This window comes from Phocoena phocoena, chromosome 13 (genome assembly GCF_963924675.1).
Source record: "Phocoena phocoena chromosome 13, mPhoPho1.1, whole genome shotgun sequence".
Lineage (NCBI taxonomy): Eukaryota > Metazoa > Chordata > Mammalia > Artiodactyla > Phocoenidae > Phocoena > Phocoena phocoena.
Window position 1 is genome coordinate 38798620 of NC_089231.1, and position 17488 is coordinate 38816107.

A 17488-nucleotide genomic window follows, 5' to 3' on the forward strand; every position below is an offset into this window, starting at 1 on the left:
ATAGGCATCTGCTCCCTGCCCAGTCGAGAGGGGGTGGAGGCAGTGACCGGGGGTGCACTGGCATGCTTTGGTGGCAGGGGCAGAGGTGGCGACTGCTGGGGACGTGCGAACCCGCTCCAGCAGGAACCCCTCCTAGTGCCCCTGGAGGCGGGGGCCGGAGGGCGGGGAGAGAGGCTGTCATGGTGGCCCTGCCCTTCACATGTCACTTAACAATGGCGCTTCACTTCCATGGTGGTCTGGGCTTCCTCCAGGAGCATTCCCAGTTGTGGAGTTCCTCACTCCCATCCCTTCAGGCTGTCTCCACACAGCCCACAGCACTCCTCTCCCCAGGTCTGCTCTCCAAATCCCACATTCCAGCATCCAGCCCCCGTCCACACCAGCAGACACACAACTCAGGCTGGGGCATGCAGGGCTGTGGCATGGACCATCTGTGTAGGTCTCACTCTGTCCTGCCTGCCACAGACTGGCTGCTGTGCTCTCCTTCAGGCCCCTGACGCTCCCCTTCTGTCTCAGTTGATCTCCCCACTGGCAATGGGGGTTCCCTGGGTGCAGGAACCTCTCCTCTCCTTCAGCTCCACCCAAAGTCCCCACAGGGTGCAGGTCCCGTCCTGCTTCCTCTTTTCTTTTTTTCCTTTTCTCTTTTCCGCCCCCCCGGTTATGTGGGGATCTTTTCTTATCCTTTTAGGTGTCCGATGTCCTCTGCTAGGTGCTCAGCAGGTGCTCTGTAAGAATTGTTCCATTTGTAGATGTATTCTTGATGCCCCTGTGGGAAGAGGTGAACTCCATGTCCTCCTACTCTGCCATCTTCTCCTTCTCCCCACTTCTTCTTAATATTATTTTCCACATAACACAAAACATTCCTGTCTTTTTCTTGGAAGACTATAAAAATCTCATTCACAATTTTCTTCTGGTTCCTAGGAAACTGTTGCCCAGGCTACTGAAAGAAGTTATTTGGGAAGAGTCACTATTTCTTTGAGAAAAGGGTGAATATTCAAATGACCTGAAATCAGCTTTGGCTCTGGAATACCAGACCAAGAATACCATGTGCTAACTCTGGGAGTGGCACAGTTTAAGTGTGACCAGAGAAAATCAGGCCTGGAGAAGGCGAGAGTCTTATATCTGCAGAGATTAGCAACAAAACAACCACCAAGATCCTTGGTATTCAAAAGCCATACTCAATATTGACTGTTCTCTATCATGTAGAGATATAAAAGACCAGTCATCCAAATGTACAATTCAGACTTATATACAAACCTGTGGGACCTTCAACCTAAACCAGTACTTTCTCATACTGGACACAAACTCCATCAGTTCATACAATGCATTCAGTCAGTAAATGTTTACCAAGTACCTAATGATTCACAGGGGCTGGTGCTAGGATTAATCTCAGGCTTAGTTTACGGAGAGGGGAAGGAAGATGTGAGAGTAAGAAATGAGATACTGTGAACAATCTGGTAAAGAATCATAAATAACTCAAGGCAGTATAAAGTAATAATAACAGCTAACAGATATAGTATGCTTAGTATGTGCCTGGTACTGTTCTAAGCCTTTTCCATATACAATGTATTCTTTAAAAAAAAAATAGCTTTATTGAAGTATAATTTGAATACCAGAAAATTTACCCCTTTTAAGTGTACAGTTTGATAAATAGTAGTAAATTTATTCAGCTATGAAAGCATGGCCACAACCCAGTTTTTAATATTTTTGTCATGAATTTACTTATTCATTTTTGTAACCCAGTTTTAGAATATTTCATCACTTCAAAAAGTTCCCTCATGCCCATTTGTAGTCAATCTCTTCTCCCTGTTTGGTCTGCTCCCATTACCCTCCAGCTCAATCTTTATAGATAGAGTTTTGCCATTTCCAGAAATACATACTATTTCTTAATATATAATTTACAGATAAGGAAAAAAAGCTGTAGGGGACTTAAATGACCTGCCCAAGATCACAAAGCTAGTAAGTGACCAGCATTCATATCCAGCCAATCTGATCCCAGGGTTTTTACCATTATGCTATATTGCTGTAAAAAATAATATGAAGTCTGAGGAATTAAGAAGTGGGAGAGATCACATCTGGCTGTAGGATTAGGGAAGATCTGATGCAGGAGGTGAACTTTTGAAAGAAAGGAATAAGGAGTATGGAATTAGCAAAAGCATTAAATTAGAAAACCTTAAGGCTAAATAGTTAATGTATTCAGGAAATATTTATTGAGCATCACTATGTCCTTTTAGCTTGCTAATCACTTTAAATCACTTTACCTGCATTATCTCATTAATCTTTATAGCAGTCCATAAATTATATTATTGTCCTCAATTTACAGATAAGGAAGTGGAAACTGTGAAAAGGTCAAGAAGCGTGTCTAATATCACATAGGGGCTGGTCGGAACAAGGCTGGGCTTTGAATGCAGTCAAGGTCTATTTGGCTCTGAATTGCAAACTCTTAAACATTGTGTTCGTTGAGCTCTAAAATAAAACAAAGCAGCAACAACAATTTAAAAACCCAAACTGGGACTTCCCTGGCGGTCCAGTGGTTAAGACTCTCTGCTCCCAATGCAGGGGGCACGGGTTCGATCCTTGGTCAGGGAACTAAGATCCTGTGTGCCACATGGTGTGGCCTAAAAAATAAATAAATAAAAATTAAATAAACAAATAAATAAATAAATTTTAAAAAACCCAAACTGATCTTTGGAGAGATTATTCTTGTGGCAGAACTTAGAATAGAGTGGAACAGAGAGAATGGAGGCAGGCAAAGCAGTTCACTACGACTACAACTGCTGGGTAGAATCTTGGGTGATAGAAGGGGAAATTAAAATAGGTAGTAGGAGGAGAAACAACTGGAAGGGATTTGTGGCTGAGGTGAGAGGGGAGAAGAAATGCCTGGTAGTGATAAGAAGAGAAATATCTTTTTAGTCACTATCATGGAAAACCTGAACATTAGTCTTTTTTTTTTTTTTTCCGTTTTGATACTTCTGTCAAAAACTTGGTTGAGACAATTGATATTTGATGGGGAAAATTTTAAAAAGAAATTTTAACAGAGCGTGCAGGGACTTCTATGTACTTCAAGAGTACGTAGAATTATGAGGAATCCCTCATAATTGCAGGCACAATAATGTATGTATACATGCTCATTCATTTTTCTGGGTAAAGAGACCATAGTTTTCATTATATTCGGAAAGGGACCCCAAAAAGTTAAGAATGATTACTCTAAGGCATAGGGCAAGTTTATTCCTTTTTCTTAATTCTATAAGCTCTATTCCTTATTAAGTTTCCAGAAAGCTATATATCAGCTTTTAATTATATTTGTTCCTTCTATAAAATTTGATTTAATATTAAGTATACCAACAATTACATAGTTAATGCATATTCACAGAATGACATATCTCTCTATATTTATACACACACACACACACACACACACACACACAACCACACCCACACACACACAATGTACACATTTTAAAAATAAAAGTGCTGGTAAGACTATCATCCACTAAGCAGATAAATCTCATGTATAAATGCATGTGTTTATATATATGTAAATATATGTGAATATATTTATGTAAATAAACACACATATATTTTTGCATACACAGATGGAATTGAACATAATGGATCATGTCCCATTTATATAGAGCTGGTGGTATGTCTGCTCATCCATCAATTGACATCTCATGATAAGAGAACTTCTTAGAGTTAACATTGAAGAAAACTCTGTTTCTTGACCCTTTGTTTCATTTTGCATTTTTAAAATAGCTGAGCTATATTATAGCATTCAGTTTAGTTTAAAGAATAAATGATAAAGAAAATACCAGGGTGAGCCCTTTCTAGATCAAGAAATAAAATACTGGCAGCATACAACCTGGAAGCATCAACAATACCCATTCCCAATTACAATCTCTTCTCACATCCAAGAGCCAGCCACTATTCTCGTAAGTACTCCCTTTCTATTCTCTATAGTTTTACCACTTATGTGTGCATCCCAAAATGTGATTTAGTTTTGACACTTTTGAACTTTATACAAATAGAAATATACTGTATATATTCTTTTTGAGACTTTTTTTGCTCAGTATTATGTCTGTGAAATTGACCTGTGTTGATGATTTATGTAGCTGCAGTTTGTGTTCTTTGCTATACAGTATTCCACTGTATGCATTTATGACTTTTTATCCACTCTGTGATTGATGGACATTTGGAATATTTCTGGTTTGGGGCTAATGTGAATAATGCTGCTGTGACAGAGGCCGCTAGTTATCCACCAAAACACACTCTTCCCTTCTTCCGGGCTACACAGCTAGATTATATTCCTCAGTCTTCCCTGTAATTATGTACGGTCAGGTGGAAAACTAGTGGGCACTACGTGGGCCATTTCAGGCCTGTCCTATAAAAACCTTGAAGTCTTTCACATGTACTCTTCCATACCCTTCCTACTCTTTGTTGACCTGCTATGGCAGGGCCAACAGTTTCTTATACAAACTCTTTTAGAAAACAAAGGAGAAAAAAAAGACTTCCTGACTCATTAAAAAAGAAAACTGGTGAAATACACATTTACCATTTTAATCATTTTAATGTGTACAATTCACTGGCAATAGGTGCATTATAATGAATGTTGTAAAACCATTGCCACGCTCTAGTTCCATAACTTTTTCATCACTCTAAATGGAAACCCTGTACCAATTAAGCAGTCATTCTCTCCTTTTTCCCCTCCTCCTGAGCCTCTGTAAACCACTAATTTCTTTTGTCTATTCTGGATATTTCATATAAGTAAAATCATACAACATGATTCCATCAACATGGCCTTTTGTATCTGGCTACTTTCACTTAGCAAAATGTTTTCAAGGTTCATCCACGTTGTAGCATATGTCAGAAGTTTATTCATTCTTCTGGTTAAATTATATTCCACTGTATGTATATATTGCACTTTGTTTATACATTCATCTGTTCATGGACATTTGCGTTGTCCCACCTTTTGGATATTATGAATAGAGTTGTTATGATCATTTCTGTACAAGATTTGCTTGAAAGCATTTTGTCAATTACTTTGGGTATAAACTTATGAGTGGAATTGATGAGTTATATGGTAATACTATGTTTAATGTATCGAGGAATCACCAAAGTGTTTTCCACAATGGCTCCATAATTTTAAAGTTCTAGCAGCAATGTAGGAGGGTTCTGATTTCTCTGTATCCTCTCTAACTTATTTTACATTCTAAAAATTATAACAATCGTAGTGGGTGTTAAAGGGGGTATCTTATTTGATTGGATTTCCCTAATGATTAGGGATGTTGAACATCACTTCATGCTTGTTGGCCATTTGTACATCTTCTTCAGAGAAATGTCTTTTAATGTACTTTGCCCAGTTTTTAAATGGGTTGTCTTTTTGTTTTTGAGTTGTAATAGTTCTTTATATATTCTGGATTCCAGACCCATGTAAGATACATGATTTTCAAATTTTTAACCCACTCTGTGGACTATTTTTTCATTCTCTTGATAGTGTTCTTTGGCACAAAAATTTTTAATTTTCATGAAATCAAATTAATCTATTTTTTCTTTTGGTTGCTTGTGTTTTTGGTGTCAAATCTAAGAAACCACTGCCTAATCCAAGGTCCCGAAGATCTGTACCTATGTGTTCTCTGAAGAGCTTTATAGTTTTAGCTCTTATACTTAGGTCTTTGATTCACTTTGAGTTAATTTTTATATATGGTATGAGGTATACAAATGAAGGATCCAGCTTCATTTTTTTCACATGTGGATAGCCAGTTGTCCCAGCATCACTTGTTGAAAAGACTATTCCTTCCCTATTGAATTGTCACAGCACTCCTGTCAAAAATCAATTGTATCAACTATCTATCTATCTATCTACCTACCTATATATCCATCTCTAGCTATCTCCTTATATCAGTACTGCACTGTTTTGATTACTGTACCTTTGTAGTAAGTTTTGAAGTGACGAAGTTTGAATCCTCCAACTTTGTTCTTCTTTTTGTTCTTCTTTTTGTTGTGCTCTCCCGTTGCAGAGCACAGGCTCCGGATGCACAGGCTCAGCGGCCATGGCTCACGGGCCCAGCTGCTCCGTGGCATGTGGGATCTTCCCGGACCGGGGCACGAACCCATGTCCCCTGCATCGGCAGGCAGACTCCCAACCACTGCGCCACCAGGGAAGACCTGTTCTTCTTTTTCAAGACTGTGTTAGCTATTAGGAACCCTTGCAATTCTTTATGAGTTTTAGGATCAGCTTTTCCATTTCTGCAAAAAAGTGTTGTTGGGATTTTGATAGGAATTGCACTGAATCTGTAGGCCAACTTGCGGAGTACTGCCATCTTAAGAATATTAAGTCTTCAAATCCATGACCGTGGGATGTCTTTCCATTTACGTCTTCTTTAATTTGTTGTAGCAATGTTTTGTACTGTTCAGCGTACAAGTCTTGCACTCAGTTAAATTTATTGCTAGGTATTTTATTGTTTTGATGCTGTTATAAATGGAATTGTTTCCCTGTTCTTTTTCATTAGTTCATTACGAGTGTATAAAAATACAATGGATTTTTGTGTTAAATTCTTTCCTGAAACTTTGCTAAATTCATTTATTAGCTCTAAAAGTTTTTGTGCAATTAGCTGTAGTAGTTTTTGGTTTTCTTTTGCATTCTCTAGGATTTTCTATATATAAAATCATGTCATCTGCTAATGCAGTTTAACTTCTTCCTTTCCAACTTGAATATGTTTTATTTCTTTTTCTTGCCTATTTTTTCTGTCTAGAACTTCCAGTAAAATGTTGAATAGAATTGGCAAAAGTGGGAATATTTAGCTTGTTCCTGATCTTCGAGGAAAAACTTGCAGTGTTTCACAATTAAAAATGACATTAGCTGTGGGTTTTTCATAGATGCCCTTCATCTTGTTGAAGAAGTCCCTGCTACTCCTATTTTATTATTGTTTCTATCATGGAGTGTTGAATTTTGTCAAATGTTTTTTCTGTGTTAAGATGATCATATTTTTTCTTTTTATTAATATGGTATATTGTATTGATTGATTTTCATATGTTGAAGTAGCTTTGAATTCCTGGGCTAAATCCTATTTGGTCATGATATATAATCCTTTTAATATGTTGCTGCATTCAGTTTGTTATCATTTTGTTGAGGATATTTTCATCTATATTCACAAGGGATTTTGGTCTGTAGTTTTCTTGTGATGTCTTTGGCTCTGGTATCAGACTAATGCTGGCCTCATTTTAATGATTGAGTAAGTGTTCCTTCCTCTTCTACTTTTTGGGAAGAGTTTGAAAACAATTTGTGTTAATTCTTCTTTAATATTTGGTAGAATTCACCAGTGAAGCCATCTGGTCCTGGGCTTGCCTTTTTGGGAGTTTTTTGATTACAGATTTAATCTCTTTACTTGTTATAGGTCTACTCAGATGTTCTACTTTTCTTGAGTCAGTTTTGGTAGTTTGTGTATTTTTAGGAATGTTTCCATTTCATCTAGGTTTGTTGCCTTTTGGTTGTCTACTGTTTGTCTCAACTGTTATTTTTTACCCCAGGCAGCAGTGCTCATTTGGCTTTCAGTGTTTTCAAAGAATGTCCTACGTGTAACTGCTTCTCTGTCCTGAAAAAGTCCAGAGGTAGGAAAAACAAAGGCAGCCTCTTTGTATCAGTCTTTTGGGAAATCCACAGACAGGTTGAAACAGACAAACACAACTCCTTGAGAATAAGGTCTGCTTCCTCTGGGACCAGGTACTCACACCTGGAACTTGGCTGCCATCTACAAGACTGCTGCCATGCTGTAGAAGGGGGCAGGGCAAGGATAAATTAAAACTTTATTAAGTTCTCCTATCATGTTTCAGTGGCCTTTTTTTCCGGTTAAGAATTTGCTTGGTTTCCATAAATCATTCACCATCTTTCAGAGCTCTGATAATGTTGGTTCTGACAGTATGTTCCAGGTTTTTCAGTGTTTCTGGCAAGGGACAAGCCCCTGGAAGTCCCTACTCTGCCATTTTTGCTGACATGCTCCTGACTCATTTATGACACTAGTATAACTCTGATACCAAAACCTGACAAGGTCATTACAAAAAAAAGGATATTACACACCACTATCTCCCAATCAGTGTAATTCATCAAATTAACAGAATAAGGAAGGAAACACATGATCATCTCAATAGGTACAGAAAGAAAAGATTTGCTGAAATTTAACACTCATTACGACAAAGGCTCTCAGCAAATGAGGAGGGAACTTTCTTAACCTGATAAAAGGCATTTATAAAAAGCCTACAGCTAAAATCATACTTAATGGTGAAAGACTGTCTGCCTTCCCTATGACAGTGGGAACAAGGCATGAAGTCCACTTTTACCATTTTATTCTACATTGTAACAGAAGTCCTAGAGAGTACAGTGAAATAAGAAGAAGAAATAAAAGGCATAAAAAGATTGGAAAGAGAGTAACTGTTATGGACTGAATTGTGGTGTCCCCCTCCCCCCCCAGCAATTCATATGCAGAAGTCCTAACCCCCAGTACAGCTCAGAATGGGACTGTATTTGGAGACAGGGCCTTTAAAGAGGTAATTAAGGTCAAATTAAGTCATATGGGTGGCCCCTAATCCAACATAACTCTTTGTCCTTATAAGAAAAGGGAGACACACCAAGAATGCACATTCACAGCAAAAAGGGCATGTGAGGACACACTGAGAAGGCAGCCATCTGCAAACCAAGGAGAGAGGCCTCACGGGGAATGACTGGAAAGGAATGTGAGGAAGTTTTCATGAATAATGGAAATGTACTATTTCTTAGTTACGTAGGTATATCCAATTGTCAAGGCTTATCAAACTGTACTATTAAGTTCTGTGCAATTTTATTGTATATAAATTAAACCTCAATTAGAATAAAAGAAAATGAAAAAACCCCCACAGTTTTCTTGTCTCTCAAGCAGTGCTGTTTTTAAGACCCCACTCTACTGACTTTCTTTGACATTACCAATCAATCAGCATTAGGACTTTGAAGGGACCAGCACATACACTTCTTAAGCCACTAAATCATTGCAGGGACTGAGGTCAAAAGGTCTAATTTATTAGATCCTTGTTGTGGGAAAATGGGGCAAGGACACAAAAAGAAAAATTAATATTTATACAGTCAACCCTTGAACAACGTGAGGGTTAATGTGACTGTAACTTAGAGTAGGCCCTCCGTATAGGCGGTTCCTCCACATCCGTGGATTCAATCAATCATGGACTGTTTAGAACTGCAGTATTTACTACTGAAAAAACTCCGCATGTCAGTGGACTCGGCAGTTCAACCCTGAGTTGTTCAAGGGTCAACTGTAATGTATTAATTCATTAAACAAATACATTACGAACACCTACCACATGTTAAGCAACATTCAAGGAAATGGGGAAACAAAAGTGAACATAAGGAGTGCTTATATTCTCATGGGAGAAGACACAAAACATACATGATAAGCAAGTTAATTATATAGTATTTTGAGATACTTGTATTGCAGAGGATAGGAAATGTAGAGCCTCTGGTTCAAGTTACTATTCGATATATAGCAACTTCAACTCTGAATGTTAGTCTCTTGCGTTTGAAGTTTTTTTTTTGAGTGGGCTGGGCAGGACGATTTAATCTACATGTTTAGGTTTATTCATAGCTCTGTACTATGCTTGTCTTCTGTGTTTTAATGATAAAGGTATCAATTTTTAACAAATCTTTTAGCTCAGACTACTGGGAACCAGAAGTAATATATTGTGGTATCCTTTCTAATGATTAAACATACAATGATAATGATAATGCTAATAATAAAAGAAACATAAATAAATGTTCCTTAGAGGCAAGATGGAAATGGTTTCTGTACTTTAGATACTCCTACTTGCTTATTTCTTTAATCAGGACTGCAATATTAATCCAACATGGGCTACAAAGAACACTCACATCATTGCAAGCACAGGCTCACGTAGAGGAACAACTAGGAGCTTCAGAGATTATTTCTCACTTCAGATCATTCCTTCATTTCCAGTAAAAGAAAAATGTGTTTGGGAGTCTCTCAGGGAGTCTCAACCAGTGACAGCTGCTGTATATTATATAACCTATAAAACCCCGAAAGACAAAATGAAGGGCATGGTCAATACCATCAGGTAAATCCAACTTACTCTAGGTTCAGCCTCTCTCATACCCTCTCAAAGTGTTAAGGGGAGTCAGAGATCGATGTCAGAGAAATAAACAGGAGGTAGCTCTAAATGTAGTATTGGGATTTTAGTATTGGGTTAGTATTTTCCTAATTAATTCTGGAACATGCGTGCTCAGTGGCCTCACAACCTCTGCCAGCCCATCAGCATAACAGGAAAAAATATTCTCCCAGATTCGAGGGCTCTTATAAAAGAGAGTCAGTGATTGTTCAGGAAGGGGAAGTTCTAGGCAAGCTAGGAGAGAATAAAAATACTGCTGTGTAGGGAGGAAAAAAGAAGATTGGGTATTTTTAGATTTATGCCTTTGGCTTAAAAGTTCTTGACTCAAGTTTGGATTTTCCTAAGTAATGTCTCCTTGTTCCACAGAGCTCAATAAAAGCAACTAAGACAGAACATTCCAAGCATCTATGACTGGAACACAATTTATATTTTAAGCATAATTCTGACAATACTGTACTGTACTGATATTTTTGCAATCACAAGGTTATTTCTTGAGACAAGAATCAGGTCTGTTTTTTTTTTTTTTTACATGTTTAGTATTAATAAAGTCGACAGAATGGTGAGGAGGATAGGAGAGGTAAAGGAGAAAGAGACTGATAATAAAGATTAATGGTCCTTCAGTAAATGTCCTATGTAGTACTTAATGATTAAAGGACAACAAAAGTAACAAAGGATATAAAACAGAATATTTTAAAACTTAGACATACTAAAGAGAGGAAAGCAATTAAGGAGATGCTAAACCAAGCAGTGTAACTTAGGTAATTGGTGTCAGGTCATTGACTCATGCTAAACAGGGGGTCCAATCCTGCTACAGCACACCTTGGAAAGTTGGTCTCCCACAAAAAATGCCAATGCAATAACTTTGCCCTGTACTGTGATCTGTGTATACCACCAGCTCTGCAACAGGCAGAATGGCTCAAAGGGGCAGTTTTAGCTCCTCAGTGATCAGGTATACCATAATTTTGCTAATGGCTCCATATTAGAATAAAAGAAGAGAAAAATACAAGATAGCATTTCTTATTAGTAGAAGAAAAAGTTAATAGTTGCTGTGAATACCTTGAAACAAAACCCTTTTAAAAAGATGAAAAATTTTCCATTTTTCTCACTATAATGCTACAACCCTCCCCACCCCCCAAAAAAAGAGAAGGAAAAAAAAAAACTAATGAAAAAAAATAAAACCATGAGTGAAAACTGTTCTTGAAAACTGCAGAATTATAACAGCTTTCTCTTGGTTAAACTGATTGGTATAGTAACATTATAAAATGACTATTAGGATTCATTGTGCACAACAGAAAGTGCTGAAATGTCAGCAGACTACACAGCAAAAAGTAATGGGTTCTGAACCCCTGTTAGTCAAAAATGATTTTGTTTCAAATTAGAAATTGATTTTTTTTTTTTGGACAAAAGCCCTTTCTAGACTTCCGGCTTCTGTAGCTGGGCCCGGGAGAGTTTAACCTCCACCATGGCCAGGGCTGGCCTGATGATACCTTTCTCAAAGTGCCTTTTCAATTGCAGTTTTCTAATGTTGCTGCGGTCTCAACCAATAACACAAGTTATTTGTCCCTTTGCTATCACACTGTATTTTTCTCATTTTGCTATTTTATTTTAGCGCTGACACACAACACAAATTTACTGTCAAGTTAATAGAAGACTATGTTGAGCCTTGCAGTGTAACTACCGCACCAATTCTGACTGGTTCTCCACTCTCCAAAGTGCAATGACTAAGAATAGAGGGAGCCAAAAGTAAGAGTTTCCCATCTCTAAAGGACTATTAATAGAGAAAGTAGAGAAGATTCCATCTCAGGTACTAAGTCTCCTCAATTTCATTTTTGTTTCTGTTAGCAAAGTCTAAAAAGACAGAAGTTGTTCTAAGTTGTCCTAAAACAACAGATGTCTGCAGAACTTTTGCCCTATGTCAAACAAAAATGTACCTTTGCTTTTGTTTCAAATTGTGGATAGTCTCCCTTCTGAAGATTGGACTAATTATCATCTCTCAGTTATCTGGGAGAGGACTAAGCAATTTCTAGATTAATCATAATTAAAACCAAAAAACATGACAAAGTTGGCAGCTGATGAGGAAAGGCAGAGAGTAGTATACTTGTAAGCTCTCATAAAGCACTGCTCAATTCTCAAATAAATGTGAAAGTGGTTAGAGAGATTATGAAAAGTTGGTTGATTACCACTAGCAGTGGGCAGTGCTAGCTAGCCCAGTAAAATAAGAGGTAAACAAGGAGGAAATCAGGGTTAATTGTTGTGAGCAGGAACAAAAGATGTCTGGGAAAGAGGCGTGAGCAGAAGGGGGCTCTGACACCTTTTGTGCCCTTTGTTTTCTGTACATCATTTCTGACTGATGAAGCTCAGACTTGTTCCATTCTGTCCCAGAGTCCCTCCTTTAATGATTCCAGGAGAGATTTAAGCCAAAAGTCACTCCAGAAACAACTGAGAAATGCAATTAAATTTGACTGCCTCACTCAACCTTTCACATAGTTATTTATAATTGATTTCTTTTAAAATACCTACGATATATAAAATAGGAAGGATTATTGGCGCTTCAAAGACTGCTAGGCAATATAGGCTTAAGACATATGAGATTCTGTTTTAGACGCAATGATCTCTTCTCCACCCTCCTTGTATTTCCAGTTAATCGAGGATTAATTGTAGTTATTAGAGTTTACTTTCTCAGCAAAGATTTATGTTCAGTTTCTTGTCCTCTTTATTTGCTTTAAGCATTATTTTATGTCTATGACCACATTTACTGCTTAATAATTCTTGCAGTTTGCTGTTTGCAAAAAGAGGGACACATTAGACAGTTTCTCATATGAGTGTTCTAAGAGAAATGTTGATACAATTCACTGATCTAGGTGACGTGCTACCTTTGGCCTTGCAGGCCCATGTCAGTCTGTAACACAAACTCCTGTTCAGGGTTATAGGAAATCATCTGGAGCTCATGGCTAGCAGCCATCAGCAACCACCTGCCCCCAAGAGCTTCCTGTTTTGCTACTACAGATGCTGAGCTTACCTCTTTGGGGTTGATATGCATCTTTCTTTTGACCTGTCCACAGGGCATCATCTTCCATATGTGACTGAAACCCAACTGTCTTCTTCTCCCTTCTATTCTCTCCATTATTAGTGAAGTCTTGGTACTTTTTGCTGGATGATGATGTTCCAAGCGTCCAGCCATCACATTTTGACTTCAATAAACTGAAAAGAATAAACATTTATGAGCTGTAGACAGCACAGCAGGGGGTATAGATCACACAAAGGCATATACATTCAGTATGAATTGAAATGCAATTCATGGCAATAGAAACTTTCTTTTTCTTATCTTTTATTGATGTATAATTTAAATAATTTACTGAAGGTCTATTTTGTGTTCTGCCAAAACAATTTTGGAAAAGAAATGGTTTTTATCCTCAAAAAGTTTATATTTGGGGTTCGGGAAATGAGACTCAGACCCTAAAACTGCTAATAAAGCCATAAAGTATGACTAAGAACCAGAGTATCTGTAAAAATTAAAAGTATGCTAAAACAAGACTTGCATAACTAAAATGTTTCCGAGTACTAAAAATGAATAAGGGATGAAAATATCACCAATTTGCTTCAAAATGTATTTGTGTTTCTCATTTTCAATTGTTATAGTATTTATTATGTACTCAGGGTATGTGAGGAATAGTGCTTGAGGGAGAATTGGTCTCTGTCCTCACATAATTTCATTATAAAGTCAACAAGGCAAATATGGAGTAAAAGAAATTTTAATGAAAATAAACACATGTGCATATGTTTTTCTCTCCAATGAACTATGTTCCCACCATTAGCACAATTCCTCTTATAACATTTTATTGTTTAGAGAGAAATGTTATGATGATGTGTATCCCTTACTATTCTACCAGCCCCTTCCTTCTAATTTAAGTTCACCATAGACTCGTGATACTTTAGTTTTGTCTTCCCCATGACCATAAACAAGGTGAAAATTAAAATGAAGAAAAATAATTTATTCAAAAAGTAACATTCTAAAAACTAGGATATTTAAACTCCCCAGCAGCAGAGGCAATCTCTAGACAAGAATAGGTTGATGGAATATTACTGGATCCATTATGAATGCTAGGTGGTCCTTGACCAGGATTGAAATCACATAAACCCATCAAAGTCACTGGGCTTCTTTTGTGTGGATCAGAATTTTTAGTAATGTTTGCTCACATCATAATTTATTAATAAAAATCAATACATTAAATGGTTTTATGTTCAGAGTGGTGAAAATAAACAAACTATTAGCAGTATGGCTTTACAGGGGAATAAAGCAGTGTATTAAATTTATACACTTAAAATTTTTTTTAACCAGAACCCAAGGATCACTTTCCCTTGTGGACCTACCAGTGGACGCATATCTTAGCTAATGTAACTTCTACTCATGGGACAGGAAAATACAGAGAATAAAACTGTATTACTGTTAATGAAAGATAAGTCTACCTCAACCCAGAAGTCCGAAACCCTGGCAAATCCAACAATGACATCTCTATTTGTTCTTACAGAAAAGTTAATGTGACCAAGACTACTGGGTTTCCCAAAATCATACATTCTCAGGTCAGCCAAGCTCCCAATACTAGCCAATGTTGATCACTCCCAATACTGAATAGTTCCTTCCATTTTACACAGAAGCTTGTCTGTACCTTTATTCCAAATCCCATCCTGGGAACCTGGGTTCTAATTTCCCAGAAATAAAGATGACTATATAAAAAAATTTCTTCTTTCATTTGCATTTATTTCCAACTTTACCCATCTACTATTCTTCTATTAACATCTCAGAAGGAAATCACACCTTTTACTCATACTCTTGATACCATTTTGGCCCCTTCCCTCTGTGACTACGGCCTGCCAATCATCTCCTTTTCTTGTAACTTACAAACTCCTCCTCTCAAATGAATTCTCTCCTAGGATTACAAATAAGACCAGACTTTCCATTAAAAATCAAAACCTAAATCTAAATCCCAAAACTATCCCTTAAGTGGAAAAGTATAATAATACTCAGTGTCAGTGAGAGTGTTGGGACAGGAGGATTTTAGTATAGTACTAGGGAAACTGCAAATTGGGATAACCCTTCTGTGAGTGATTTGTCACTACAAAATAAAAGTGCACCTAACCTCCTACAATTTCACTTTTAAGAAGTTACCCTATAGAATTACATAAACAACAGTGGAATTAGAAAATTTTCTCACACTACATACAAAATAAATGGATTGAAGACCTAAATGTAAGACTAGAAGCCATAAAACTCCTAGAAGAAAACATAGGCAGAACACTCTTTTGACATAAATCTAGCAATATTTGTTTTGGATATGTTTCTTAAGGCAAAGGAAATAAAAGCAAGAATAAATGAATGGGACCTAATTAAACTTAAAAGCTTTTGCACAGCAAAGGAAACCACTGAAAAAATGAAAAGAAAACCCACTGAATGGGAGGAAATATTTGCAAATGACATGACTGATAAGGGGTTAACAGTCAAAATATATAAACAGCTCATACAACTTAACATCAAAAAACCCAAGCAACCCAATTTAAAAAATGGGCAGAAGATCTGAATAGACAGTTTTCCAAAGAAGATATACAGATGGTCAACAGGCACATGAAAAGACATCGCTAATCATCAGAGGAATGCAAGTCAAAACTACGATGAGATATCACCTCATACCTGTCAGAATGGCTATCACCAAAAAGACAACAAACAACAAATGTCGGCAAGGATGTGAAGAAAAGGGAACCCTTGTATACTGCTGGTGGGAATGTAAATTGGTGCAGCCTCTATGAAAAACAATATAGAGACTCCTCAAGAAGCTAAAAATAGAACCAACATATGATCTAGCAATTTCACTCTTGGGTATACATCTGAAGAAAATGAAAACACTAATTTGAAAAGATGCATGCACCCCATTGGTCATAGCAGCATTATTTACAGTAGCCAAGCTATAGAAGCAACCTAAGTGTCCATCAACAGATGAATGGATAAAGAAGATGTGGTATATATATATACAATGGAACACTACTCAGTCATAAAAAAAGAATGAAATTTTGCCATTTACAACAACATGGATGTACCTGGAGGGTATTATGCTCAGTGAAATAAGTCAGACAGGGAAAGACAAATGCTATATGCTATCACTTATATGTGGAACCTAAAAAATAAAACAAATGAATGACTATAACAAAGTAGAAACAGATTCACAGATAGAGAGAACAACTAGTGGTTACCAGTGAGGAGAGGGAAGAGGAGAGGGGCAGGATAGGGGTACGGGATTAAGAGGTACAAATTACTATGTATAAAATAAGTAAGCTACAAGTATATATTGTACAGCACAGGGAATATAGTCTGTTTTATAATAACTATAAATGGAACATAATCTATAAAACTTCTGAATCACTATCTCATACACCTGAAACTAATACAGTATTGTAAATAAACTATACCTTAATTTAAAAAAATAAATAGGGACTTCCCTGGTGGTGCAGTGGTTAAGAATCCACCTGCCAATGCAGGGGACATGGGTTTGAACCCTGCTCAGGGAAGATCCCACATGCCATGGAGCAACTAAGCCCATGCTCCACAACTACTGAGCCTGCACTCTAGAGCCCATGAGCCACAACTACTGAGCCCGCGTGCCACAACTACTGAAGCCCAGGTGCCTAGAGCCTGTGCTCCGCAATAAGAGAAGCAACTGCAATGAAAAGCCCATGCACTGCAACGAAGAGGATCCCCCACTTGCCACAACTAGAGAAAGCCAGTGCGGAGCAACGAAGACCCAATGCAGCCAAAATAAATAAATAAATACATTAAAAATAAATAAATAAAATCCTACTATCATCATTTATAAAATAAATAAATAAAATAAATGAAAACAGAGAAAAAAAGAATGAGGTAGTTCTCTGTACTACTGTGAATAAACTTCATAACATACTATTAAGTAAAAAAAGGGCAATTTGCAATAATAGAATATATAATATGATCTCATTTTTGTAAAAACAAAAATATACAAAAAATATTTTTTAAGTTCTGGATGGATATATAACAAATCAGAAAAGTAGAACAGAGTTACTGAGGGAATGATTTTTATAATTTAATTTATATACTTCTGAATGTTTAAATTTCTTCCAATAGGCATGCACTTTCGTAATTATAAAACAAAAAATTTCACCATCTCCTTTATGTTACCATCTTCTCTCCTTCCCTTCTTTGCCAAACTTCTAGAAAACAATAATTTTAACAGATATGCCTACTAAAACTATTTTTTAAAGAACAAATCTAGTGGCGTTTTCTCTTTCAACCATCTTGCTTGTTATAAGA

General features: G+C 37.0%; 1 protein-coding gene across 2 annotated transcripts in view; it reads right to left on the minus strand.

Moving 5' to 3' along the window:
- KIAA1328 (KIAA1328 ortholog) overlaps positions 1–17488 on the minus strand; it is a 380212-nt gene that overhangs the window by 63536 nt on the left and 299188 nt on the right. For both annotated transcript variants that reach the window (XM_065890102.1, XM_065890101.1), the window contains exon 8: positions 13175–13356. In XM_065890102.1, the coding sequence (XP_065746174.1) occupies positions 13175–13356 (182 nt within the window). The remainder of the gene's footprint in view (positions 1–13174; positions 13357–17488) is intronic.